This window comes from Alexandromys fortis, unplaced genomic scaffold, assembly GCF_014885135.2.
Source record: "Alexandromys fortis isolate MF-2015 unplaced genomic scaffold, M_Fortis_MF-2015_v1.1 scaffold_86, whole genome shotgun sequence".
Lineage (NCBI taxonomy): Eukaryota > Metazoa > Chordata > Mammalia > Rodentia > Cricetidae > Alexandromys > Alexandromys fortis.
The window spans coordinates 3,998,042-4,023,835 of NW_026067965.1; the positions used below are offsets into that span (position 1 = coordinate 3,998,042).

At 48.0% G+C, this 25,794-nt stretch overlaps 1 protein-coding gene across 2 annotated transcripts in view; it reads left to right on the top strand.

Annotated features, from left to right (window-relative positions):
- The window catches only part of Ap3s2 (adaptor related protein complex 3 subunit sigma 2), a 43,044-nt gene extending 26,486 nt beyond the window's left edge, over positions 1-16,558 (top strand). Inside the window, exons 5-6 of one of the 2 annotated variants that reach the window (XM_050153950.1) lie at positions 8,997-9,104; positions 10,632-16,557. In XM_050153950.1, the coding sequence (XP_050009907.1) occupies positions 8,997-9,104; positions 10,632-10,760 (237 nt within the window). In that variant the 3' untranslated portion in view covers positions 10,761-16,557. Of the gene's footprint in view, positions 1-8,996; positions 9,105-10,631 lie in introns of both variants that reach the window. The other variant, XM_050153948.1, reaches the window with a different exon arrangement.
- Positions 16,559-25,794: the final 9,236 nt, after the last annotated feature.

A 25,794-nucleotide genomic window follows, 5' to 3' on the forward strand; every position in this document is an offset into this window, starting at 1 on the left:
CCACTCTTGTTTAGCTGATAGTTGGGCAGCCATGTTGGTGAGGCTTTATGGGTATAGCTTCTGACATTCCTAAGACGTGGTCTCACAGCAGACTGTCCGTAGCCCCATTATTTTGAGTGTTACCTCGATGACTCAGGTGTCAACCCTCTTTTCCTCCCCCTCCTTCCGCGGGGCAGTACTTTACCTGTCAGTGCTCTCTAGATTTCTGCTGGCACCCTCCAGGCCAGCCTACCAGCCACCCCCTGTCCTAAACAGAACCCTTTGTGCTCTGCCCAGCCCTTCAGTTCCGTGGGTGCCTGGGTTCAGTTTCGTATCTTGGCTGCATGCTTTCACACCTGTGTTTGGCGGCCTCCAGCTATCTCAGCTCACTCTTTATTCACTTATCTTTATTAAAAAGATAAGTTTTGCTGCCCTTTATTCGGAACTCCTGACTGCCACACAGGATTACCATGGGCTACTGTCTGCATATCCTTTGCTTATTTACGTCCATGGAGCCATGTGCCTAGCAAAGGGTGCTCATATTTCCATGAATATTATAATTACAGAGTTTAATCACATATACACAACAAGCCGGGAATGAGAGGAGAAAATCATTGTGTAAAAATTGAACTGAGCCAGGCAGTGGTGGCATGTGCCTTTAATACCAGTACTCAGGAGGCAGAGGCATTTCAGTCTCTGTGAGTTTGAGGCCAGCCTGATCTACAGAGCAAGTTCCAGGACAGCCAGAGAAACCTAAAAGAAAAGAAAAAAAATTAAACTGAATGCTATAGAAAGATATAGTGGCGTTTGCTTTTTTTTTTTTTTAATTTGAAAGTGGAAAGGCACATGCCTTTAATTCCAGCACTTGGGAGGCAGAGGCAAGTATATCTCTGTGAGTTCAAGACCAACCTGGTCTGCAGAATGAGTTCCAGGACAGGCTCCAAAGCTACACAGAAAAACCCAGTCTTAAAAAAACCAAAAAAAAAAAAAAAAAAAAAAAAGTGGAAAGATCCATCTTTTTTAAAAATATAATTTATTTTCATTTTATGCATGTCCATTGGTGTTTTGGCTGCATGTATGTCTTTGTGAGAGTGTCAGGTCCCCTGAAACTAGAGTTTCAGACAGGTGTGAGCTGAGAATTGAACCTGGGTCCTCTGGAAGAGTAGTCAGTGCTCCTAACCTCTGAGCCATCTCTCCAGCCCCATGGTATATACTTAAATCCCAGCACTCTGGGAAACAGAGGCAAGCAGACCTTTATGAGTTTGAGGCTCTTCTGGTTATACAGAGTTCTAGGTAAGCCAGGTCTATATAAAGAGACCCTATTTCAAAAAATCAAAAGACAAAAAACGAAAGGAATTGAGAAGGATTATCTACTTACTGTCACATTGTAGGTGTTGGGATTTCCCCTTTGAGGAAGGGGCGTAAGGAGTGCCTTATTTATTTCACAATTCCATGCATCTCTGTTATACCCACCTTTCATTATCCTCCCTTATTCCCCACTCCTGATGTTCTTTCCAACAACCCTCCCCAAAGCAGCGCAGGAGGGATTTTTGGCTTTCGAAGCAGGATCTCACTCTGTGCCTAGGCTGGTCTAGACCTCTTGATCTTCCTGTCTCCTACTCTGTGTGCCAGGGATCACGGGCACCTACCTGGCCAGTTCTCCTTTAGAGCATTGACATAATAGATGGTGCCTTCTGGGAGAGTTTTATAAACTAGTGACATAGAACTAACAATCCAAAAGAGATGATCTTCTTGCCCTTTACTTGTGTCTCTCGGGGTTTTTGTTTTGTTGTTTTTGTGTTTTTTTTTTTTTTTTTTGTAGCAAATAATAGCAGAGTTGGACTTTGTGGGGGAGAATCTGTAAAAATCATAATAGGCAAATCAGGAGTGTTAATGAGCTGTCTGTGGACTATCAGCTGTTGAAGGGCAGGTGGTCCCTTGCTCTCTCTTCCCTACTTCTCTTCCTAGTTGTTACTTGTTTTCACTGTTAAGACACAGAACCCTGATGCCGGCCTTTCAGTCTTTGTCTTCCCACTCACAGTTGATCTTCCCCTACGCCTTAGTATTTCTCAGTTGCCTCTTGGTTGTCCCATATTCTAGATTCCTCAAGGAAAACTCAAGAACAATCAACTGGCAGAAAACCCTTGGGTTGCACTTTGTGTCCGTGAGAATATTACTGTTTCCTGCTAGCGTTAAGCATTGGTTTTGGTTTGGAGACTGGATTCAAACTCCCTATATAGCTGAGGTTGACTTTGAACCTCCAGTCCTCCTGCTTCTACCTCCCAGATGCTGGGATCATAGGTGTGAACCATCACATCTGGTTTGTGCAGTGCTGGGGACCCAGGACTATGTGTGTCAGGCGAGCACTTGCCCAGGGTATATCCCAGCCCCTCACCTCCTTATGTTTGATTCACCTTTCTCTTATTTCTTCCTTTTGCTCTTTGTTGTTTTTAGTTTTGTCTCTAGTTTTGTTTCTTCTATTTTTTACCGTCAATCCTGTAGTTTCTTTTTCCTTCTACTTTGTCCCTGAATTCTGCTACGACACACACTCTCATCTTCTTGTCTTCTGTTCTGCCATCATCTCTTGCTCCCCTACTTTGCAATGCTGGGGATCAAATCTAGGGCCTTGTGCATACTGGGCAAGTGTTGTACCCATGAGCCATCTCATCTGCCCTCGCTCTTCTTTTTAATTTTTCAGAAGGCTTTGTTGTAATTTTGGCTGCTCCCTAGCAGCAATTTTCTGTTATTTTGGTTTTCTTGTTTCTTTGTTGTGTCTTTATTTAGCTCCTGAGTAGATGGCTCTTTATAATCATTTTTAAGTGGGTTTGCCTTTCAGGTGCCAGCTATTAGGAAATTTGCTTGGGGAGGTGTTTCAAGCTCGGCTTTGTTGTTCCCATGTTAGAGAGCTCTGGGTGAGTTCATTTACCCTTATTTCTAGGCAGTTAATAAAGCTCGGAACCCATGAATTCTCCAATGCAAAGATGTTCTTCTCTGCCGCCACGGGAACCACATCTTTGAGGCGCCTACAGTGGGCTTGTGTATTTTTTGACGTGGTCCCAACTCCAGGTCGAAGGAGGTTTCTGCCCTCCACCAGCAAAGAATTAGTTTGGTACCTGGGGATGTGCTTTGCCTGCAGGAAGTGGTTTTTTGCAGACTTTTCTGAGGTCACTAATCCCCGCCCCCCATCCTCTCTTTGTCAAATCTTTCCTTCATTTCCTTCTGTGAAGCAAAGGGAGCTTGCACTCCCTGCTCGGTATCTGCAACTGTCTGAGTCTAGGATCTGTGTTTTCTCTTAGTTTTGTTGAAGATGGGTTTGCAGTTCCTTTTCTCCCTCTTGTATTTAGAACACACTTGAATGACTTTCAGAAAGTCTACCTTTATGATGTTCAAATTCAGAGTTCTTTTTTTTTTTTTTTTTTTTTTTGATTTTTCGAGACAGGGTTTCTCCGTAGCTTTTGGTTCCTGTCCTGGAACTAGCTCTTGTAGACCAGGCTGGCCTCAAACTCACAGAGATCCGCCTGCCTCTGCCTCCCGAGTGCTGGGATTAAAGGCGTGCGCCACCACTGCCCGGCTCAAATTCAGAGTTCTTGACTCGTATTCTACTTTCTGATTCCCAGACATTATGAATTAGACCTTTGCTATGTCTTGTCCATAAAGCCTCCACAGTCACACTTTGACCCGTCTCCTAAGTCCAAGGAATGCGCTGCTCAGATGTGAGAGACCCTTTTCCCATTCACAGGACTCAGCATTGTACATTGTTCTGGACCTTGGGCGAATCACGGCAGAGTTCTCACTGGAACTGTCACACCAGCAGCAAGCCTTAGGTGGTGTCATGTGCTCTGGGGTCAGGAGTGAATGTGGTGACAGAGACCAGGAGTCTGCCCAACCCGCACTCAGCACCTGGTTCTGGAACCGATGGCTCCTGGCACTGCAGACTCCATTTGCAATTTCTCTAATATGGAATGAAGGAGCTGTCCTAGTTTCATTTCTGTTACTGTGGTAAAAGGTTCCGGGAGAGGAAGAGGTTTATTATTTCAGACCGTCACGTAATGAAGTCACAGTGGCAGGAGCTCATGCACCTGGTCCATCACAGCCACAGTCAAGAACAGGGAGAAACGAGCCCACCCAGGTTGCCTGCTTGCTCTCTACCTTCCTCCTGTCTGGTAGTTCAGGACCACAGCCTAGGCCACGGGTGCTGCCTATAGTAGGCTGGGTCATCCTATATTAATTAATAATCTACAATCCACTACAGACATACTCAGAGACTAATCCAAAAAAGACAAATTACTCAACTCACTTTTCCCAGGTGGTTCTAAGTTGTGGCAAGTTGACATTCAGAACTAACCATCACAATTACCAAACACAGGACAGTTATTGTGAAATCAAAATAAGTTCAATGAAGCACTTGGTGCATAGTTGAGATTCTACAAAAGTATTGCTTTGTACCGATGAATAAGAGGTGGGTGGAGCACTAAGAGTACTTGAATGCAGGTCTCTCTGTTTAAGTGTTATCAGCCTTACCACTGTTAATTTTGCAAGTCAGTACCATTGAGTTTGTTGCATTAGCGTGCAGTCATTACCACCATCCATCTGAGAGATTGTTATCCACCTCTATGCACTTGCAACACAATACCCACCTGCCCAGCCCAGCCACCATTCTGCTTTCTGTTTCTATGTATTTGACAACTTTAGATACCCCATATAATGAATTCCTATAGTATGTCTTTTTATTGTTTTTGTTTTTTTGAGGAAGGGTTCTTCTGTAGCCCTGGCTGTCCTGAAACTCACTCTGTAGACCAGTCTAGCCTTGGACTCTGAGATCCACCTGCCTCTGCCTCCTGAGTGCTGGGATTAAAGGCATGCCTCACCATACCAGTCTTATAGTAGGTTTGTGTGTGTGTGTGTGTGTGTGTGTGTGTGTGTGATTTAGTTTACTTAGCACAGTGCCCTCAGGGTTTATCCATATTGAATGGATGTATACATGTATCAAAACTTCCTTTTTTATCCAGCCGGTGGTCACACCTTTAATCCCAGCACTCAGGAGGCAGAGACAGGTGAATCCCTGTGAGTTTGAGGTCAAGCCTGGTCTACAGAGCGAGCTCCAGGACAGGCTCCAAAGCTACAGAGAAACCCTGTCTCAAAAAAACAAAACAAAACAAAACAAAAGAAGCTTCCCTTTTAAGGCAAAATAGTCTATTTTATGGAATAGGACATTTTTTTATCCATTCATCTGGGGGTGGCCACTTGGGTTGCTTCTATTTTTTTGCCCATTGTGACTTGATGATATGAAAATGGATGTATAAATGTTTGAGTCTCTGCTTTTAGTTTTTGTGGAAATATACCCAGAAATTGAATTGTTGAGTCATATAGTAGTTCTGTTTTTGCTTTATGAGGAACTTCCATACAGTCAATATATCCAGAGGCCCATTTGATAGGGAAGTATAAGCAGTGGAGTTCCCCCACGGAATAATATGAAAACCAGCCTTGCATAACATTTTAAGTTGCCTAAATATGAAACTTTTGCTATTAAATTTTATAGAGATATATATTAATGTAGATATATATTAATGTATAATATGGGTAATATATATTGTATATAATTTAGAAAAGAGAGAAAGCTGGGAAGTCTTGTTAAGACTTAGTAAATGGGTATACTTACAGGGCTACTCCAAAATGTACTCCTTCCCCCAGGACAAAGGACAAATCCCAGTTATATGTGTTAGTGCCTTCTTTCTGGAGAAGAACTCCTTGTATCAAATGCATGGAAGCATGCAAACACATCTTTTCCTCAACTTCTTGGTACCATAGAACAAATTGAAACTTGACTTGAGACTGAAGGTCAGGGGTCTAAACTAAGACTCTGTCCCATGGGAGATTTTTAGCAATGTCTGAGGAGACCTTGGGTCATCCTAGCTGGAGGGGAACTATGGCAGCTAGTGTTCAGAGACCAGAAACATGCTACAGTATCCAGGAAAGCTCAACAAAGAATCGTCTCAGGCTGGAGAGATGGCTGAGTGGGTAATAGCACATAGTGTGCAAGCCTGAGGATGTGAGTTCAGCATGTCCATGTCAGGCAAGGTCACATGACCTACAACCCCAGCTCTGGAGGGTGGAGATGAGAGGATCTCTCCAGCTTGCTGGCTGCCTGCCTACTTCCAGCTTCAGTAAGAGAACCTGTCTCAAGGGAGTAAGCAGAGAGCAAACAATAGAGCAGCATACTTGGTGTCCTCTTCTAGCCTCTGAATGTAGACATACAGGCAGTCTCAGTACACACCATATCAAGGCTAGGGCACCTTGCTCAAACCCAAGCTACCTTCTCAGTCTTATCTTTAGTATCCCTCTTATATAAAGCTGCTGTCCCAGACAGGCCGGCCCATGAGCTTTGTAACCACCCCCCCTCACCCCCCTCCTGTAGCTGATTTGCTTTTCCCAGGGCCTTTTCTGGCCTCCTGTGGCCTGGTCCAATAGTTCTGTACTTGACAACACCTTCCTGGTTTGTCAGAAAGTCATTACACAAGTCTTGTTGGTATGATTTGGTTTGGAATTTGAAGTGCTTTGTTGGGCCTAGTGGTACAAGACCTATAATCCCAGCCAGCTGAGAAATGAGGCAGGATTGTGAGTCTAGGGCTATCCTGAACAGTTTAACAAGAATATTTCTCAGAAAGATGAGCCCAAGGGACATTGGTCAGCTGTGCTTGTCTAGTATGTACATAGCACTGGGCTGAGTTCCCATGGCTATAATCCAGTTATGGTGGCACATACCTGTAATCCTACTGCTTGGGAAGTAGAGGCAGGAAGATCAGAAGTTTGAAGTCAGTCTGAGATACATGAGTCAGAAAATAATTTTAAAGTTGAAAGAGGGGCTGGGAAAAATGCTTGCACAAGGCCCTAGGTTCAAGCCTCAGTACTGCAAAGGAATGGGAAGTGCCACCCTCTAGGCCCAGTGAGCACTTCTGTCTTCACCGCCAGGACTCTCCTGCTGTCTTGTACAGTGGCTGAATTGCCTCTGCTCCATTACAGCTGTGCTTCAAGATTTAGCTTTGCCCAGAGAACCACTGGATGGGTGGAGCCTGAGCCCAGTGTGAGCCTTGCACAAAGAAAATTTTATGTGGTTCTTATGGTGCTTGGATGGGGACCGTTTCCATAGCTGGGGATTGTTTCTCACTGCCCGCCAGTGTGATGGCAGCAAACGGGTGATAGGAAAACATCTCTTTTGTATGAGCCAGTGTGTCCAGGCAGCAGCCAAAGTGTTTATGTCTAGTCTTCCATCTAGTTATCTTACCCAGCCATTTACTCCTGTAGTTTTGGAGGGAAGCTGAAGCTTTGAGAAGATAATTTGCCAAAGACCACTTAGCTAACAACAGCAGGGCTAGACTTTAAACACCACCTGTCTGAGTTGAAAGCCTCAGCCATCACCTCACTGTCTTGAGGACACCAGTCCCTCTGCCATTGCTAATAGAAGACCACGAAGCCATAAACCAAAAGGCAGAGGCCCCTCGTGGTCTCACTAGTGAGGTAGCTGAGTGTGGATCTGCTCCCATAAGGACCAGTCCTCGGCAGCTCAGGAATTGAAGGGAGCTGAGTCGGTGGACTGACCTCAGTTGACTTTTCTATGTAGGGAGTGAAACTTAATACTATGGGGCTGGTGAAAAACACACCCACATCTCCAACACGGCAGGCTCTCACCTGGGGTGCTGATGAATGGCAAGCCTTCAGTAGCTCAGAGAACCTGAAGAGGAGATGCAGAGCAGATGAACTACTGGACAGACACACAGACACATGAGTATTTTTCTGAGGGACAAAATTTAGTTCTTCATTTTGCTTGTTCTGCTCTGCTCTGTTCTTCTACCCTGGTGTTTCCCTCCCATGTGCCTGTGTTTTTTTCTCCTACAGCTCATATACCCCAGCAAAATCTTTCAGCAATATAAAAATTACAACATGTTTGCATTCTGTTTTTTAAAGTGAATGATTACAATGAATATAAGTAAAAAAAAACAACATGTTTCCATTTCCCTTTCATGAGTAAATATTTTGTATATCACAGGTGAAAACCTAATTATCCCCAAGAACGCACACTCAGCTTAGTGTTCCCCGTTTAGACGTCTCTAGATCAGAGCGTTTCAGCCATAGCCGTTTACACAGGCTGCAGTTTTTATAATTGCCGACAACAGACTATTTGTTTTGCTGTTCATTTTAGAATGCTGTTGAGTTTCCTTAAGTAACCATCTAATTCTTTGTTTTTTACTTACCTGAAGTCAATTTAAATTTTTGTTTTAGCTGTGATGTGCCCAAAACCCATGAACACATTTCCCAATATCAGAAAGACTTGGAGCTAACTCCTGGAACTAGATTGTTTTCCTTAATCATTAACCTACACCACAGTCTATACAAATCCTCAAGTAAAACTCTTAAATCCTAGCTGTGTGATGCTTCCTTGTTCTTATTGTCTATCCTCTGCAGCCCCTGCTTTATCAGGGACGGGACAACACCTTATCCTACTTTTACCTGTATTAATGTTCAATCATAATTCCTTACTACACTTGTTTAAAACCTTGAATTATCAAAATTCTATTTAAATTAATACTATTATTTATAAAATCATAGCTTCAGTTGAAAAGTTCCGCTTGAGAGGAAATTGTCTTCACAATAATCTATAGATTAAAATGCCCAGCAGAACAAGAGATTTCTATGAGATAATCACACTACATTAAAGGCAGTGGGGAAACCCCACACCCATTCACACCATGCTGGAAACCAGAAGAAAATGCCTTTGCTGTATGTAAAGGCACGCAGTAGCGTGAGGCATTCTGGAGCAGAAGCCCTCAGGGCCATAACTCTGAGATTCGCGCATCAGTGCCTTGCATTCTGGTGAGCCGACTCCTGACTCAGTTGCCACCTGTTGCTCCTCTGACATGGCCACCAGCATGGATCAAAATGTGGCTTGTCTGACCCCTCTTCTGCTGCCATCAAAGGAAACCACTGTGCTGTGCTGAGTCTTCTCATTGCCTCTCTTCTAGGTCCACTACATCCTTCAGGAGGTGGTGATGGGTGGGATGGTGTTGGAAACAAACATGAATGAAATTGTGGCTCAAATTGAAGCTCAAAACAGGCTGGAGAAGTCGGAGGTAAGAAAGTAGCTATACTTGTGTCCTGGCTGGGTAGAGAGCACTGGGCAGAGGGAGGAAAGTGTACCTTGTGTGACTTGTGTTTTTCTGGGTCCTTAGGGGGTGGTTCTCACTGTCTTTATTGATTGGTTCACATTAACTTGAAGGCTAGTATAAGCATTAAACAGGTAGGGCAATTTGAGATGTCTGGCTTAAAGGATAGGCAGATGGCAGAAAGAGCAAACAGCTTCTGGAATATAGTTACAGCCCACATTTCTGGTGCTTTTGCGCATCTGTTCTTCCAGAAGCCATATCTCATGGTATCTTTTAGTCTCTAGAAATTCGAGATTCCTTATTTTCAGTGAGGCTTCTATAAAACTACAATAATGTTGATTTGAAAATACCGTACCCAGCTGGGCAGTGGTGGCACACACCTTTAGTCTCAGCACCAGGGAGGCAGAGGCAGGTGGATCTCTGAGTTTGAGACCAGCCTGATCTACACAGCCAGGGCTACACAGAAAAACCCTGTCTCAAAAAAAAAAAAAAAACCAACAAAATAGAAAATACCATACCCACCCCATCCTCATGTGGCCAGGCTTGATGGAGGGGCTTGTGGTGAAGCCAGGCCTGTCCCACGGTGAGCAGGGTCAGAGGTGCACCTCCTCGCAGCTGCAGGAACAGTAGAGCGGTGACATCTCTGAGTGTCCTCGAGGGTCTCTTTGCTCTGTGTAATGGGACCTGGCTTACGGAACCAGGCGTTCTTCCTGTGAGGACTGCTAATCCTGTTGGAGAAGCTTTTCTAGTCACAGCTCTGGCTGCAGTTCTCTGAGGAGTGCAGACTGGGAAGTGAGTGCTTCCAGGCACAGTGAGTGAGTCAGGCAAGGGGTCTGGAAACCACAACAGCCGTGCAGGGTTGGGTGGAGTGGGAATGAGTGTCCTGGGAGCTGTCCTTTAGGGCACGATGAATTTCTGAGCACGTCATTTCTCCCTCTCCACTCCCGGGATGAGCCTGGGGGTGGTCACCCTCCTCTGTGTCTATGCAGCTTTCCCAGCGTTTGTGCTTCCCAGATGGTTGCCACATGACAGCTCACACTAGTTGGCAAGCAGGTGTCCTAAATCTGACGTTCTTTTTCCTTAACTTTGCGCTTTTCTGTGAGGCGGACTCTTGAGGAAAGGGTTTCATTTTGTTTTGCTTTGTAAATGGAGTATCCTCAGTACTTAAGACTTGGGTAAACCGTATCTGAGTCCCTCAGCAATCATTTATTGAGCATCTGCCATGGGCCATGAGCACTGTTAGATGCTGCGGCTGTAAAACTGCATCAGACACAGCCCCCTTTGCAGACCATGCAGTGGGGTGGAGGCAGAGGCTGTGGTTTCCGTGCCAAGCTCCAGCTATCTAAATGGGTTTTGTCCACCGCCTTTGAGGCAGAGGGATGTGAATTCTTCTGTGTGTGCTGTTCGGAATTCCTCAGATCTACATCATCTAGTTTAAGATTTAAACAGATGTCCCTGGGAAAGCAACTGACAGTCTCCTCCCCTTGTTCCCAGGGTGGCCTTTCAGCAGCCCCTGCAAGGGCCGTGTCTGCTGTGAAGAACATCAACCTTCCTGAGATCCCGAGGAACATCAACATTGGCGATCTCAACATCAAAGTTCCCAACCTGTCCCAGTTTGTGTGAAGGTGGAGGACTGGGCTGGACTGGGGTCCTTTCGATGAACGAAGCAGTCACATCCAGAACCAGAACCCTGCTGAGCCTTTAGAGACTTGGGACCCTAAGCCTTTCCCAGAGTGGGAAGGGAGCTGGTGCACACTGCCTGGCCATCCTGCTGCCCTCTGATACACATGGCCGTGGAGACATCAGTGCACTAAGCCACTGCTCCTTTGCCTCCCACACAAGCCCTCAGGGTTGGGGACTGCGGAACAAGCCACCTGCTTCCCAGGGCCTGACTTCCTCCCTTACACCTAGGACTTCTGAGATCCTGTATCAGTCACTGGGTAAGAGACCAGGGAGAAGGAAGGACCAGCCTTTCAGATGTCAGGTGTGGCGAGTGGTAGGTGGTGCAGGGTGCGCTGGCTTCGCTAGGGCCTCTGTTCCTAGGATCCCTCTGTGTAGCCAAGCCTTTGGTCAACAGTTGCTGCAGAGTACACCTTCCCCAAGGACACAGTCCCAGTTTCGTTGTCACCGGCCTCTGTGTGCTGGGCACAATTTAAATCATACTTTGGGTGCATGTCACTACCCCTGCCAATAGGGAGGGTACTCCTACACACACACACACACACACACACACACACACACACACACACACACACAGCCCTCTCTCAGATGAGAGACTGCTGTCTGTAGAATATGAAGGTTGGATCCTCCCAGAGTTATGACTCGTCCCAACTTGGAAATATGCTGTCTTCCTGGAAGCAGAAGGTTCAGTGACTGTGTTGTGAATGATGAACCATTTCCCCTTGCTCAGAAGCCCGCTGTCCAGTCTCAGCTTCTAGAGCTGAGAGCCTGAACTAGGTGCTGTGTGGGCTGAGCCTGCAGCATGCTAGCCACACTGCTGTGTATTTCCACTCTGCGTCCTGCAGTGAGCACACTGGACTCCTTTGGGCAGCATTCTCCTGCACTTCTGGAAACCTGTAAACGTTAACACGTGCTGAGTCTTCTTCTTGTGCCTGGTTTGGAGTTAACGCTGCGGGGGCAGGCCCTCTTCTCCATGCCTCCAGCTGCATCTCAGCCCAGGACCTCCTCCTGCTGGCCAGACCCCTAGTCCCTCTCCCACTGCCTTGGGATATTGTTGATGATCCTAGAGAACCATGTGTCAGGACCCAGGGGTTCTCATTTTCCCATGAGGCTTTGCATTCTACCCCATCGCTGCCTACAGCGTCTTGTCCCCATCCTTCCAGTCTTCTATTGGCGCGGCAGTAAAGGGCAGTTTGCTGGAGATGAGACCTGAGACAAAATCTAATGCCTAATCCCTAATGCTCTTGAAGCATTTATTTTTATTGTTATTTTATTGCCATTTTAGTACATTCAGGCCTCTTTTGCAATGGCTGGATATGGAGTAGGAATGAAGAAACCGCATCTGCTGTAGAATGACATGAGCAAGATCCATAACAGTCTTAGCCACAGACATTTTATTTTCTTAAGGTTTATTTTGAAGCCGGGTGGTGGTGGCGCCCAACTTTAATCCCAGCACTCGGGAGGCAGAGGCAGGCAGATCTTTGTGAGTTCGAGGCCAGCCTGGTCTACAAGAGCTAGTTCCAGGACAGAGAGACCCTGTCTCAAAACAAAAAAAAAAAAAAAAAAAAAAAAAAAAAAAAAAAAAAAAAAAAAAAAAAAAAAAAAAAAAAAAAACAAAAAAAAAAAACAAAAAAAATTTTATTTTGAAGCTAGGCAGTGGTGGCACACCCACCCAGTACTCCAGAGGCAGAGGCAGGCAGTACAATGTATACATAATAAATAAATACATCTAAAAAAAAAAGATAAAAGAAATACTCTCAGACACTTATAAAGAGAGGTTTGATTTTTTTTTAAATTTATTATGTATATAGTGTTCTGGGCACCAGATCTCATTACAGATGGTTGTGAGTCACCATGTGGTTGCTGGGAATTGAACTCAGGACCTCTGGAACAGCAGTCAGTTCTCTTAACCTCTGAGCCATCTCTCCAGCCCCAAGGTTTGATTTTTTTTTTTTTAAGAGATAGCCAGCCTAAGAGCTGGAGGGTCCTCTGGAGATGAGGCTACCTGGAGTGTGTCTTGTTGAGGGCCACAGTGTTCTGAAGTGTGCTTGCTATTGACTGAGGCACCATTGAGTGGGAAGAACTGGGATTTCAGGTAGTTTAGATTTCAGCCGTTCGCCTGCTGGAAACAACTTTGTTCTCCAAAAACTATGGCCTGGCACTGTCGGCTGCAAAAGCAAGCACCAGACAATGGGTTGCACCATCCCCTTTATAGTGTGGATTTGGACTTGGAAAACTCCATTCCTCTAGTCATCCTAGAGGGATTAGTTGGTTAGTTAGTTAATTGCTAATGACTTGCAGCTAGCTTGTCAGCTATCAACAAAGCCATAGTCTGAGATCAAACTACCTCCCTCTCTTCTATGTGTTTTGAGACAAGGTCTCACTTTGTAATATAAATTCTCAATCCTCCTGCCTCACCTCCAAAATTCTGATATTACAAGCGTGTACTCCGTGCTCTGTGTACTTTCCCGTGGAGTAGTTAAGGGAAGTCCTTGGTCTTTTTGGAGAGGAGTGTCCCCTTTGCTCTGAGACGTTAGTTATGCAGCCAGGGACTGGGTTTGTGTTTGCTTTGGGATCCTGGACCTGGAGAATTTACACTGAGGCTTCCCAGGTTTTCTCACTGCCACTAGTTAAACTGGAGCCCTCCCACTGCCCATGTTCTGTGTACATGCTCCATGAGGTCAAGCTCGGTCCTCAACTGAGAGAGAGGCTCTCTGTGCTCCACTGTGAGCTTCCCTAATGATGCTCTCATGGTTGGGCCATGAGCATCTGACTGGCAGCTTGGAGCCGTGGACTCGGTGCTTGCTGTGTGGAAGATTGAAGGACATTTCCACCCCTGACTCACCAGGGTCATGCTGGCTCTACAGGGCGCTGGACAGATCACTTCCTCCAAGCCTGACCATGGCCCCATACTTGTTACATTGAGGATATCCTGAGTCACAAGCCCAGAATATCCATGCTCTACCACATACAGACCCAGCCCTCCCTCACCACTAGAGAGGCAATCTAGCTATTCTCCATGACCTCAGCTTCAGAAAAGAAACCAGGAGAAATGGCTCAAACCAGGTCCCTGGCCCAGTCTGTGGCCTGGCCTGTCCATGTCTTTTTAGAGAGGACTCGGGGACAGGTACCTGAAGTAAAGACTCAGAGTAGGGTCATGGCCACCTTTGCGCCCATCAGATGTCCTGGATGCCCACTGCTCTCAGTGCACTGATCACCCAGAGTGAGCTAGCTCTCTGGGAGCTGCCAGGCTAGGCCTCACCTAGGTCCAAACCTCAAGGTCAAGTGTTGACCTTCTCGGAAGTTCTAAAGTGCTCTTCCCCTGCACCTTCTGGCAGAGTGGCTGTTGAGGAAATAGCAGCTCGATGCAAATGATTAATCCTTCCCAGAGTTCTTTTTCATTTCAGTTTTTCCTTTCCAAATAGGAAAGATATTCATGTAGGTCAGTATTTTTATATGGGGAGCGGAGGTGCCCTCAGAAACCAGAAGGCATTAGATTTCTTGGAGCTGGAGTTAAATGGTTGTAAACCGCCTGACTTGGGGTGCTGGGAGCCAAACTTAGGGTCCTCTAGAAGAGTAGCAAGTGCTCCAAACTGCTGAGCCATCTCCAGCCCCATGCAGGTCGCAGTTTAAGAAAACAAGTTCAGCAAAAGACTCAGCCTCTCCCCAGCCTCTGAGCAAAAGACTTATCCCCGCCCCAGCCCCTAGAGCTGTCCTGACAGCAAGGGCTTGCAGTTTAAAGGCGCGTGAAGCACGCATCCTTTCTTGGCTTTCTAAACTGAGGACATAGCTGACCTCAGTCCAGTTCAGTCCTGCTATCCTCCAGAGGGGCAGAGTCTGTTAACACATGTGTGCACACACACACCCATGTGGAACAGCAGCTCCCAGCCATTCTCAGCCTTCCTATTCCTCAAGGCCCCAGAACACCTTGTCTTTAAGTTGTCTGTTTCCTCTTGGGATGTAAACCCTCAAGGGCAGGGGTCAGCCTCCTACCCAGTGCTGTGCCCCAGCTGCTCTTCCCCAGTGCCTCGTCCATATTCAAGAACGCTGGGTGAGTGGGTGGCCGAGGAGAGCAGCAGTTCATCCTTACAGTCTCTCTGCTCTGTGCTTACTAGGACTGAGATGTGGGGGTCGGAAGGCCTATTGCTGCAGGTGGAAGATAGCAAGGATTGTATTGAGAGGATAGAATACAGGCATGTTAAATTGGAGTTGCCTGGGGGTAATCCCCGCTGGTGAACGAGTGGACAGGAGACTGGTTGGTCCATCCCTGAGGTATATGGAGTTGTTTTTAATTGGGCCTGTAGGCTCAATTAGAGTGTAAGGACCCCCTGTTTTCTTTGAGAAATAAGATCAAGAACAAAGTGACAGGCCCAAGTGATGAGAATGAATGACAGACTGGAAAGGGAGAAGAATGACTGTAAGGGAGTTCCAGGTACAGGTGTCAAACACGGGTACCCAGGTCCCTCAGACTGAGAGAATGCTCAAGGTCCAGATGCTCCCCTGTTTATAACGGGGTTTTGTCGCTATAAAGCCATCACCATTTGGAAATGCCCTCAGTGGAAAGCAACTGAACGGCCTATGCAGCTCAGCCTGCTGTAGGACCACAGTCTAGTGATCCACATGGAGCTGTGGGATACATGGGGCTGTCGCTGCTGCCACTGCCCAGCCTCAGAGAAGATTAATCCGCACATTACTAGACCTGGCAAAATCCACACCTAAAGGACAGCTTCTGTGTGTACGGTTTTCACACAGCCTGACTTACCAACCATCATGATTAAGGCCCTGATCACAATGGAGGTACTGATTTGGGGGCTATGGGGCTATGGGTAGTAGATTGACCTTAATGGGAGACACACAGGTCACTGCATCTCAGTTCTCTGTTGTCCTGGAAGAGACAAAGAAAAGCCTGTGGTTGCTCCTGTGGCTTTGTTGGTCGGCATGCCTCTTACCCAATTGTTTTTGCAAGAGGGACAAGTGCCTTCCCACAGCAGACCTTTGCAGTTGGGGTCATGAGCTACAATGCCAGGGTGTTTTCTCACCATGAGAGCAGCCCCCACCCTTCTCCAGCCTCAAGTGCAGGGCACCGGGCAGGTGACCCCCTTTCACCTGGTTCTAGCTGCCGGCTATCTGAGCCACACTCCCTGGCCAGAGATAGCAACGTTGGGCCTATGGCGCAACCCTTTTCCTGTTAGAGCAATGGTTTCCACACCAAAGCAGTGTTTGAACCACCAACTTTGAAACTAGCTTTTCTGGATCTTGCATTGCAGGTTGAAGGTTTGGCTAGCCCCACCCCACGACTGTCCCTGAGGTAGCTTCCATCTTGTGTTTGATTCAGGTCTTTGGGGACATACTTAGGAGCAGTCATGTCCTTCCCTTTTATTTATTTTTTTTATTCAAAAACATGTTTTAAAAATTCTGGGTGGTAGTGGGGCACACCTTTAACACCAGCACTCAGGAGACAGAGACAGGTGGATCTCTGTGAATTCAAGGCCAACCTGGTCTCCAGAGAGAGTTATAGGACAGCCAGGGCTACACAAAGAAACCCTGTCTCAAAGCAAACTAACAAATCTTCAAAACAAACATAGATATGTCTGAGTGGCTCGGCTGCTTCCAGATATGGGACTTGGGCGACATCCCTAACCTCTGTACCTGTGTCCTCATCTGAGAAATGGAAATGATGCAGCTCCCTGTGCGAATCAACACCCTCAGCACAAACAGAAGACCCAGTCCAGGAACAGAATTAAAAACATTCATTTTTGCATGGAGAACTTTTGGCTTTATTTTGCTGTTGAGACAGGGTCTGTCTATGTAGCCCTGGCTGTCTTGGAACTCTGAGACTCAGTGCTGGCATTGCCAACACCGGACCTGAGGGCCACGGACAGAGGCAGAATGCCAGCAGGCACTTTGATCAGTGCAGGGCCAAGCCTGGTAGCCAGGAAGTAACAGGAGGCCGGTCCTGAGCACATAGGGTGGGGAGTGTGCCCCGTGTGGAAGAACCAAGATGGCTGTCACAGGCCTGCAGAAGATTGGAGTCACCACTCATCCGGGATGCCCAGGTGCAGCTGATGGGGCCCACCCAAGTGTGTGCACTGACCCCACGACTCAGGGAGGCCAAACTGGTTCATGTGGTTCAGAAGATGTGGGCAGAAGGACAGGTGCATTGCGCATGCTCCTCAAAGCCTGGGACATTGCACAGAGTTCGAGTTTCCTTCCTGTTGCCTTGGCCAAAAGCACCTTAGGAGGAGAAAGGATTTATTTGTTATACTTCTAGGTCACAGACCGTTGTTGAGGGAGATCAAGACAGGAATCAGAAGCGGAAACCATGAAGAAACAGTACTTGCTCAGATTCAGTCTTAACTAGCTTTCTCTCTTAATTTTCCAAGACTTTCTCTGTGTAGCTCTGGCTGTCCTGGAACTCAATCTGTAGGCCAAGCTGGTCTCGAACTCAAAGATCTGCCTGCTTTTGCCTCCTGTGCTGGGATTAAAGGTGTGTGTGCCACCACCTCCTGTTTTAACTAACTTTCTTATACAACCCAGGACCACCTGTCTAGGAATGGTATCACCAGCAGTAGGCTGGGTCTTTCTTTTCCAATTGGCAATTGACACACACACACCCAACACATACACCAAACCAAAAACATTCCAGGCAGTGGTGGCATACACCTTTAATGCCCAGTACTCGAGAGGCAGAGGTAGGTGGATTTCTATGGGTTCGAGGCCAGCTTGGTCTACAGAGGGAGTTCCTGTCTTGAAAAACAAAACAAAATAACAACAACAAACAAACAAGCAAACAAAACAAAAAGCCACGCTCCCAGATCTAGTCAATTCCTCCGCTGAGGCTGCCATCTCAGGTGACTAGGCTGCGTCGAGGACAAGGACTAACTAGGCTAACTAGAACACCACAGCACTCGTCCACATGGAGCAAGTCCTGGATCTCTCTGAAGGCAGGCTACCTGATCCCAAAGGAGCAAGTCACAGCTAACCACGGTGCCTCATTTCATGGAGCCCAGAAACTGGTGCTCAAGCCTGCAGACTCTTGGGAGAGGCAGAATCAGATTTGCCCAAGGCCAAGTTTCATTTATTTCCTCCTTGGAGACTGGTGGGATGGATCTCTGGGGCCAGAAGTCAGGGAAGGGTGTCTTCCGAGGGTGAGCCAGCCAGGCACAGTGGAGCTCCTACAGGGCAGAGCTCTCTCTTCTCTTGTTCACTTGTTCTTTTGGGCGCTCGTGTTCTGAACCTTCACTCAGTTCTCCATTATAATCTGTCTTTTTCTGTAGGCATGCTATACTTCAGGTGGGGGAAAGAAAAGGCGACCAGCAGACTTGGTGATGAACAGCTATATTGCCCTGCACCCAGAAGACTGGGGCAGGAGCATTGCTCCAAATTTGAGGCCAGCCTGGCCTACATCAGACCCTGTCTCAAAATATACAGCTTTGTGGGTGGAAAACCAATCTGTAAGAAGCATTTGGGGTGGCGACTGACTGGTGGGTGAGCTGAAGAAGTGTCAGCCCGTGGACGTCAGTGTCACTAATGCCATAGTCTCACTGCACCCTTTCAGGAGGCTGGAAGGGACACTTGTGTTCTCGGGAACCTTGAATACAGAGCTCTCAGCTCAGGGGCTGGAGGGTTCTGTTCTGGGGGGACGGGGATGAGGAGAGGACTCTTGGCGGGGGGAGCACAGCTCAATGGCCCCCCGAGGGCTTTAACCAACCCCTCCAGGGCGTGCCTTGGGCTGAACCAGGAGCAATGCACAGCGCCTGGAGCCAGAGGCCGGACAGACCTCATTGCTCACTGCTCACCTCGGCCCCTTTGTGCAGCTGCAGTGGAATATTAGACTGGGCCGTGGATAATAAAGACCAGGAATTTGGAACACCTGGTCTCCTTTCTTGGCTTTCTGGCCCACCGCAATAGGAGCAAGCATCCTCCTACTGCCACTGATGGGAGCCGAGCTGTCCCAGCAACAAGTCCCTTGCCCTCTTCCACAATTCGCAAGGAGTGTGTCCCCTGAACCATGAGCTAAAACAAACCTCCGTATCTAATGCAAACAAACCGCAAACAACAAACACACAGACGAACACAATTTTCCCTTTTTCTTTTCTGGAGTCTGGGAAGTCCTCCGTGTTACATGGTCATGATCCCATGGCAGAAGGTGGAGGGGCAATCAGTTTGGAACAAAGACACTCCCTCCACAACCACACCACTCCAGTCCTGAGTGCTCAGTGCTCTCACAGGTCCTGTCCCCAACATCGCTACCCTGGGGGTGAAGTTTCCAGCTCTTGGTCTTTGCAGGCTCTGGGCACAGACTACGGTCCCCAAGATGGGAGAACAAGCTCGAGGCTGCAAGGGGGGTCTGCAGGAGGCCCAGAGGGCCTTTGACCTCCCCTGCAGCCTGCCTCCCAAATGCCAGGGTGACAGGCAGGCACAGCCATGTTCGATTCTGTTTTCATTCTTACCCTTGACTTCTGTGCAGAGAGTGGATGGAAAGAGAAAGGAAAATGTCTCGGAGTGCAATCAGGAGCACGTTCATGGTGGCCCTGGTCAGGTCGGAGCCGGACAGCAAGAAGCAAGGCTTGTAGCACGTGTAGGGCTAGAACTGGCGGGACTTGGGAAGTGTCACGGTATAGAGGGAAGCCGAGGGCAAGACCTTGGTGACCAGCGAGTAACAGGGGCCTGCTTAGAGTCAGGCGGGATGACATGGGTGCACCCTGAGATCAGAAACAGAGTAAGATGAGGCTAAGAGAGTTTCGGGGGGTCTGGGAGTATTCGAAAGGACATCTACGGAGACTGGTGAGGACCCAGGGACTGCAGTGCCCAGGAAGAACATGGCTTAAGGGAGGCCACTGCGTGCTAGGCCGCTTGCTCAGACAGCCTCAGGTCAGGAGAGTTTGGGGCCTTGATAGAGCGTGCTCTCTGAAAGAAAAAGAAAACAGGGGCAGGGACCATTTACTCTTTCCTGAGTTAGGACTCTAGAGTGCTGTGAGAAGGATTACAGGAAGGAAGTCCTGCAACTGCCCCAGGGAGGGCCTTCTGGAAGGGCAAGTGACTGTATTATCTCCCTAAGGGGGGTGTGTGTGTGTGACTAGTTTTCCCTCTCCCTAGCCTGTCTTCACCAGCTTTCCTCAGGGATGCAGTCCTGGCCTGGTGAGTGATTGACAGGCCAGCTGGATTAATTCTTAAAGGAGACAACGGTGTGTCATGTTTTAAGTATTTAAAATGTCAAGTTGCTACCCAGGCTGTCAGTAGAACTCAGGTGCGATTCTTCTGACCAAGAAAGAGGAAGAAACAAGAAGCGGTTCCTTTTCTACAGGGTTTCTGTATAACAGCCTCAGCTTACAGAGTAAGCCTGGAAAATTACTTTGTAGACCAGGCTGGCCTTGACCTCACAGAGATCTGACTGCCTCTGCCTCCCGACTGCCTCTGCCACCATCACCTGGCTAAGAAGTCCTTCGTTAATGGGCCTCAGCAAAGGCCAGACACTCCACCGTATGGTAATTTAAGCCCTACGAAGCAGCCTCTGCTCAGAGTGTTACCAGGGAAACAGGAGATAGGGTGTCCATCTCCAGTGGCCCCCAGGTCTGCTACTATCTTTCTAGCTACATAACACTAGGAGTCCGCGGAAGGACGAGGGAAGCGGTTGCTGTGAAGTGGGTGTACAGGGTAGACCATGGCCCGAGATGAACATAGGTAGTCTAGCTGACCAGCCGCTGCCAAAAGACTTTGGCCCCTGGGGAAGAGGCAGCTCCGCCTGGTGTGAAACAGAGTGTGATCTCTGTCAGCTCAAGGAAGGTTGAGGAGTACTGTTGAGGAGTGGGGAGGCAGCTGAAGTAAGCATTATTGCTGTTCCCATCTTACCCCAGTCAATGTTTGGACAGTGATAGGCCACTGCTTGGCCGGCTTCCGTTGGTGGCAAGTGTACATAAAGGAGGCGTGCCAGTTCTCCAGAGACACCTTCAGGGTCAGAGCATGATGCAAGGGTCCCTTTATTCCTGCCAGGCAATGGGCCGTTCCCCAGATAAGAGTTGTTCCTTCAACCTGGGTCCTGGAGTGCAGGTGACATGGCCCAAAACCGTAGCCACTGATGACATCACGGAATGTGAACAAGGAGGAAACCTCAAGAACTGGAGCCGTTTGTTACCAGGTGGATCTCTGTGAGTTCGAAGCCAGCCTGGTCTACAGCATGAGATCCAGGACAGGCTCCAAAGCTGCAGAGAAACTCTGTCTCAAAAACCAAGAGAAAGAAAAAGAAAGAAAATGCCAACTATCCCCTCGTGACAGGGGATGGCTGTCTGCCTGGAGGGACTGCAGAGGGTGGACACTGAATATGCTTGACATGGCACCTCGCAGCACCAGTATGTAATGTCGGACTTGCAAACTTCCAACGTGACTTTATGCCAAAACAGGTTGATAAAACTAGTTTGGGCGGCCGGGCGGTGGTGGCGCACGCCTTTAATCCCAGCACTCGGGAGGCAGAGGCAGGCGGATCTCTGTGAGTTCGAGGCCAGCCTGGTCTACAAGAGCTAGTTCCAGGATAGGAACCAAAAAGCTACGGAGAAACCCTGTCTCGAAAATCAAAAAAAAAAAAAGGAAAAACTGGTTTGGGCACAGGCTGGAACCAGGGCTAAGTAAGACCTCTTCGCCCAGGCCCTTCAGAATTCTCTTTGGTTTTTGTTTTGTTTTAGGTGTTCGTGTGTGTGTGTGTGTGTGTGTGTGTGTGTGTGTGTGTAGCATAAGTGTGATCTCTGCACAGGTGTGTGCCTGGGTATACACACCTATGCACCGATGCTCATACGGAAGCCGGAGGAGGACAGCTATGTTCCATTCTATCACTTTCTACCTTATTCCCTCCAGACAGGGTCTTTCTATGAACCTGGAGTCAGACTGGCAGCCAGCAAGTCTTGGAATCCTCCTGCCCAGCCCCTCCTGTGGCCAATAAACCTTAGCGTCCTCCTGTTTCTGCCCTCCATAGTATTGGGTCTTACAGCTGTGGCATACAACTTGGCTTTGTATATGGGTCTGAGGATTTGAACTCAGGTCCTTACACTTGTGTTGCATGCACTCTTACCTGCTGAGTCAGGGCCCAGTCCTAGGTTTGGTTTGGTTTGGTTTGGTCTGAGGTTGAGTCTCATGTAGCTCAGGCTGACCCATGTAGCCCAGGCTAAGGATAACTTTACCCTCCTGATTCCTATGCCTCCAAGGTCTAGGATAAGAGACCTGTGCCACTTCCTGGCTAGAATTAATATTCCCTTTCTAGAGACACAGCAAATGACCAGTGTGGGGATTAGGTTAACTGCTAAGGGTCCCATGGCTATTAAATGACAGATATCAACATAATAGATATCAAAGTGTGCCTGAATCCAAGCCCTGGGCTTGTTTCACCTAGAATGAAAACAGTTTTGTTTTTTGTTTGTTGTTTTTTTTTGTTTGTTTTTTGTTATTGTTTGATTACTGGCCCAGGCTGTTTTAAAACTCACAATCCCCCTGCCTCAGCCTCTCCCATTCTGGGATTAAGACGTGTGCCGCCACCTCCAGCTTTGTAATGGGCCGTGACTTGCAGACCAAGGGTCCCCAGGTGACGGAGGGCATTCCAGAGACAGCCTCCGTGTGTGTCTAGCATTCCAAAGAGTGGAATGGGCTGGGAAGTGTGGGGGGTGTGTGTGTGATTTGTTGCTGTGTGTGCTGAGAGGGCAGAGGTCAGGCCCTAGAATTACCAGAGTAACCAGGGCCTTCGTGGGAAGGAAATGTAGTGAGGTGCCGGGGTCAGCTTGTATGTGCTTGGGACAGCCAGTTGTTAAACTTCTACCATTTCATGGGTCAGTTGTTCAGCACGGCCCTTGTGAAAAATTAAACTAGATATGCTTACAATTAAAATTTATTGAAAGCAGGGGCTGGGAAGCTCGAAGTCACCTACAATTCCAGCTCCAGGGGACCCAGCACCTTCTCTGAGCTCATCTGCAAGAACACATGCTCACGCATGTGCATGTAATTAAAAAGAAAATACATCTTCAAAGGAACACGCTAACTAATGTTTGCTAAAAGCAATGGTGGGGAGAAGCTTGGAGACGCAGCAGCTCGATGGGTAGAATACTTGCCTAACATGCAAAAAACCTTAGTACCACATAACCCAGAGTGTGGTGAAATTCTGCAGGTACTCAGAAGTTGGAAGCAGGACCACCAGAAGAAGTTCAAGGTCATCCTCAGCTATATAATGAGTTCAAAGCCAGCCTGGGATAAAATAGATTCTATCTTGGGACTGGAGGGATGACTCTGTGGTTGAGAGCTCTGGCTGTTCTTCCAAAGGACCGGGGTTCAATTCCCAGCACCCACATGGCAGTTCACACAGCTGTCGGTAACTCCAATTCCAGGGGATCTGGCATTCTTGCACAGACATACATGTAGGCAAAACCCCAGTGTACATAAAATAATAAATCTTTTAAAAAAAAGAAAAAATAAATTCATAAGTAAATAAATAAAAATAAAACTGGGTTGGGGTATAGGGCAAAGCACATGATTAGCCTGCTTGAGACTCTAGGTCCAGTCCTAGAAGTCCCTATAAAAGGCAGAGACAGGGGCTGGAGAAATGGCTCTGTGGGTAAGAATGTAGGCTGTTCCTGCAGAGCACTTGAGTTCAGTTCCCAGCATCCACTCCAGCAGGCACAACTGTACGTCCAGTTCCAGGGAATCTAACATGGTCTTCTGGACTTAGACGGCATTTGTACTCACATACCCTACCCCCACATAGACATATCACTACAATCAAAATAGATTTGTTTTCAAAGGGGGAAGAGAATATTCAAAGCCCACCAGCCATCACCCTTGTGCCACACTGGCCTCTTGCTAATGCTACTCGGGGTTGTGGGGCCTGTTGATCTGCACAGTGGGACTGTGCAGGGGGGTGGCCCTGGCACTGGCTTCTCTACTCCACCTCCTGCGGCAGCTGGACAGCTGATCAGGTGGAACACCCTACACCATGGAAATTGGCAAATGTTAGAGTATTAAATGTTAAGCTACTCCCGCCCCTTGCTGTGTACGCTGTCTCGTTGCTGACCCCTGGGACCTTGGGTCACTTGAGTGGGGAGAGGGTGTGGCAAGCTCAGGTCTGGAGTTGAGGGTGACAGCAGGGCCTGAGGCTGTTTTTCTGTCATCACCCTAAACGGCTAGTGTACACTGAGTCTTACTGCCTAAGTAGATTTTCAGAATGCGTTCCTCACCACACCCGGTGAGGTCAAGTGCTGTTATTAGCTTCCAGTGAGGAAACTGAGGCACAGAGATATTTACACAGCATCACCTGGTTAATAGGTGTCAATTCCAGGACCCAAAGCTGTCCTGGAGTGAACTTCATCCACCAGCAGGCCTATGGCTCCCTTCTCCTGGAGGCCGTGTGTTGTGTGGATCAAAACACTGCTTGGGAAACCTCAGGCCCCAGGCCAAGGGCACATAGGCCTTTTCCTGAAGTAACCAGGAGCAGTTAGTTGGCCAGCCCTGTAGTCTCCTAAAGGTTCCAAAAGGATTTCTATGTTCCTTTTTTGTTTCATTTCTGACCAAAAAAAAAAAAAAAAAAAAAAAAAAAAAAAAAAAAAAAAAAAACCAACCCATAAGAAGTAGCTTAAGGGAAGAAAGATTTATTACTGCTCAAAGTTTGAGTTCATCCCAGTAGGGAAGTCATGGAGCAACCCCGGGGTGAGCATGGTGAGGCGGTGGAGCATCCCGGTGGGTGAGCATGGTGGAGCATCCCGGTGGGGGAGCTTGGTGGAGCATCCCAGTGGGGGAGCTTGGTGGAGCATCCCAGTGGGTAAACACAGTGGAGTCCCAGTGGTGCGTGTAGTAGAGCTCCCTATCCTGGTATATTAGAGAAGCAGAGAATTGGATGAACTGAAGTTAGGTACAATCCACTAACACTAGGACCCATATCCATCCCCAAAGTTCCAGAGCCTCCCCCAAAGAGCACCACCAGCTGAACTGAGTGCTCAAACACATGAGCTTGTGGGGGACTTTTCACATGGACGCCATGACACTCTAGATCCTAGCAACCAAAAGACATCCTTGTGAGGTCCCACCAATCAGAGCTGACCATGTCCCAACCCTGCTCTCCTGACATCTGGTCAAGTGCCAGGCTCTGTGCCAAGCAGGTTGACTTCATTTTTGCCCTGGAAGGGGCTAGATGACGTCCAGGGTGCCTGCCAGCCATCCCTTGTCAGGGAAGAGGGCTATTCATGAGTCAGAGGGAAGTAACCACGCTGACCGTGGGTAATGAGATGAGAGAAACCATGCCTGGGGTGGGGCTGGCCCAGGAGCAGCTCTGAAGGTTGAGGTTGATAAATAGCTGTGGAGGAGAGGCCACTGTAAGGTCCCCCCAGCTAGAGATGGGACAGAAGCTACAAGGACTCGAGGACCCTGGAAACCTTGGAAGGCCATGAGGGGCTACAGAGGCCTCCCTTAAGAACAGAGCTTGGCCATGGGGTGGCAGGTTCAACACTGGGCACATCCAAGGTTAACTGGAAAACAGCGAGGCCAAGAGCTTGTGGCTAGTGGCAGGGCCCCTGGCCAAGAATGAGAATTAATGGCAGCCAGCTCAGAGGCAGGATGGTGAGGTTCGTCTGAATTTACTGAATATATACTTGCGGGTCCCAAAGGGCCCAGAGACGATAGTTCAGGGGGTGTTTGGGTTGCACTTTCCTGGCCATGATTGAAAACGAGGGATGGGATCCAGGAGTCATGAGTCCAAGAAAGGGGTGGGCCACATGATGGCAAGAACCCCCCCATCCAGACAAGATGGGAAAGGGCACTCTGGTGTGTGTGTGGCAGAAGTGGGGGATTGTTGGAGAGGCAAGGCCATGAAAGGAATTCAAGGGGAGGTCAGGGAGGCAAACTTTGGCATCTGGAATAGTAAGCATGGCAGCCCAGCCAGAGAGTGGCTGTGGGGTAAAGTGGAGTGAGAGCCTGTGGGCTGTTGGGAGAGTTCCCACAAAGGCCTCAGGCT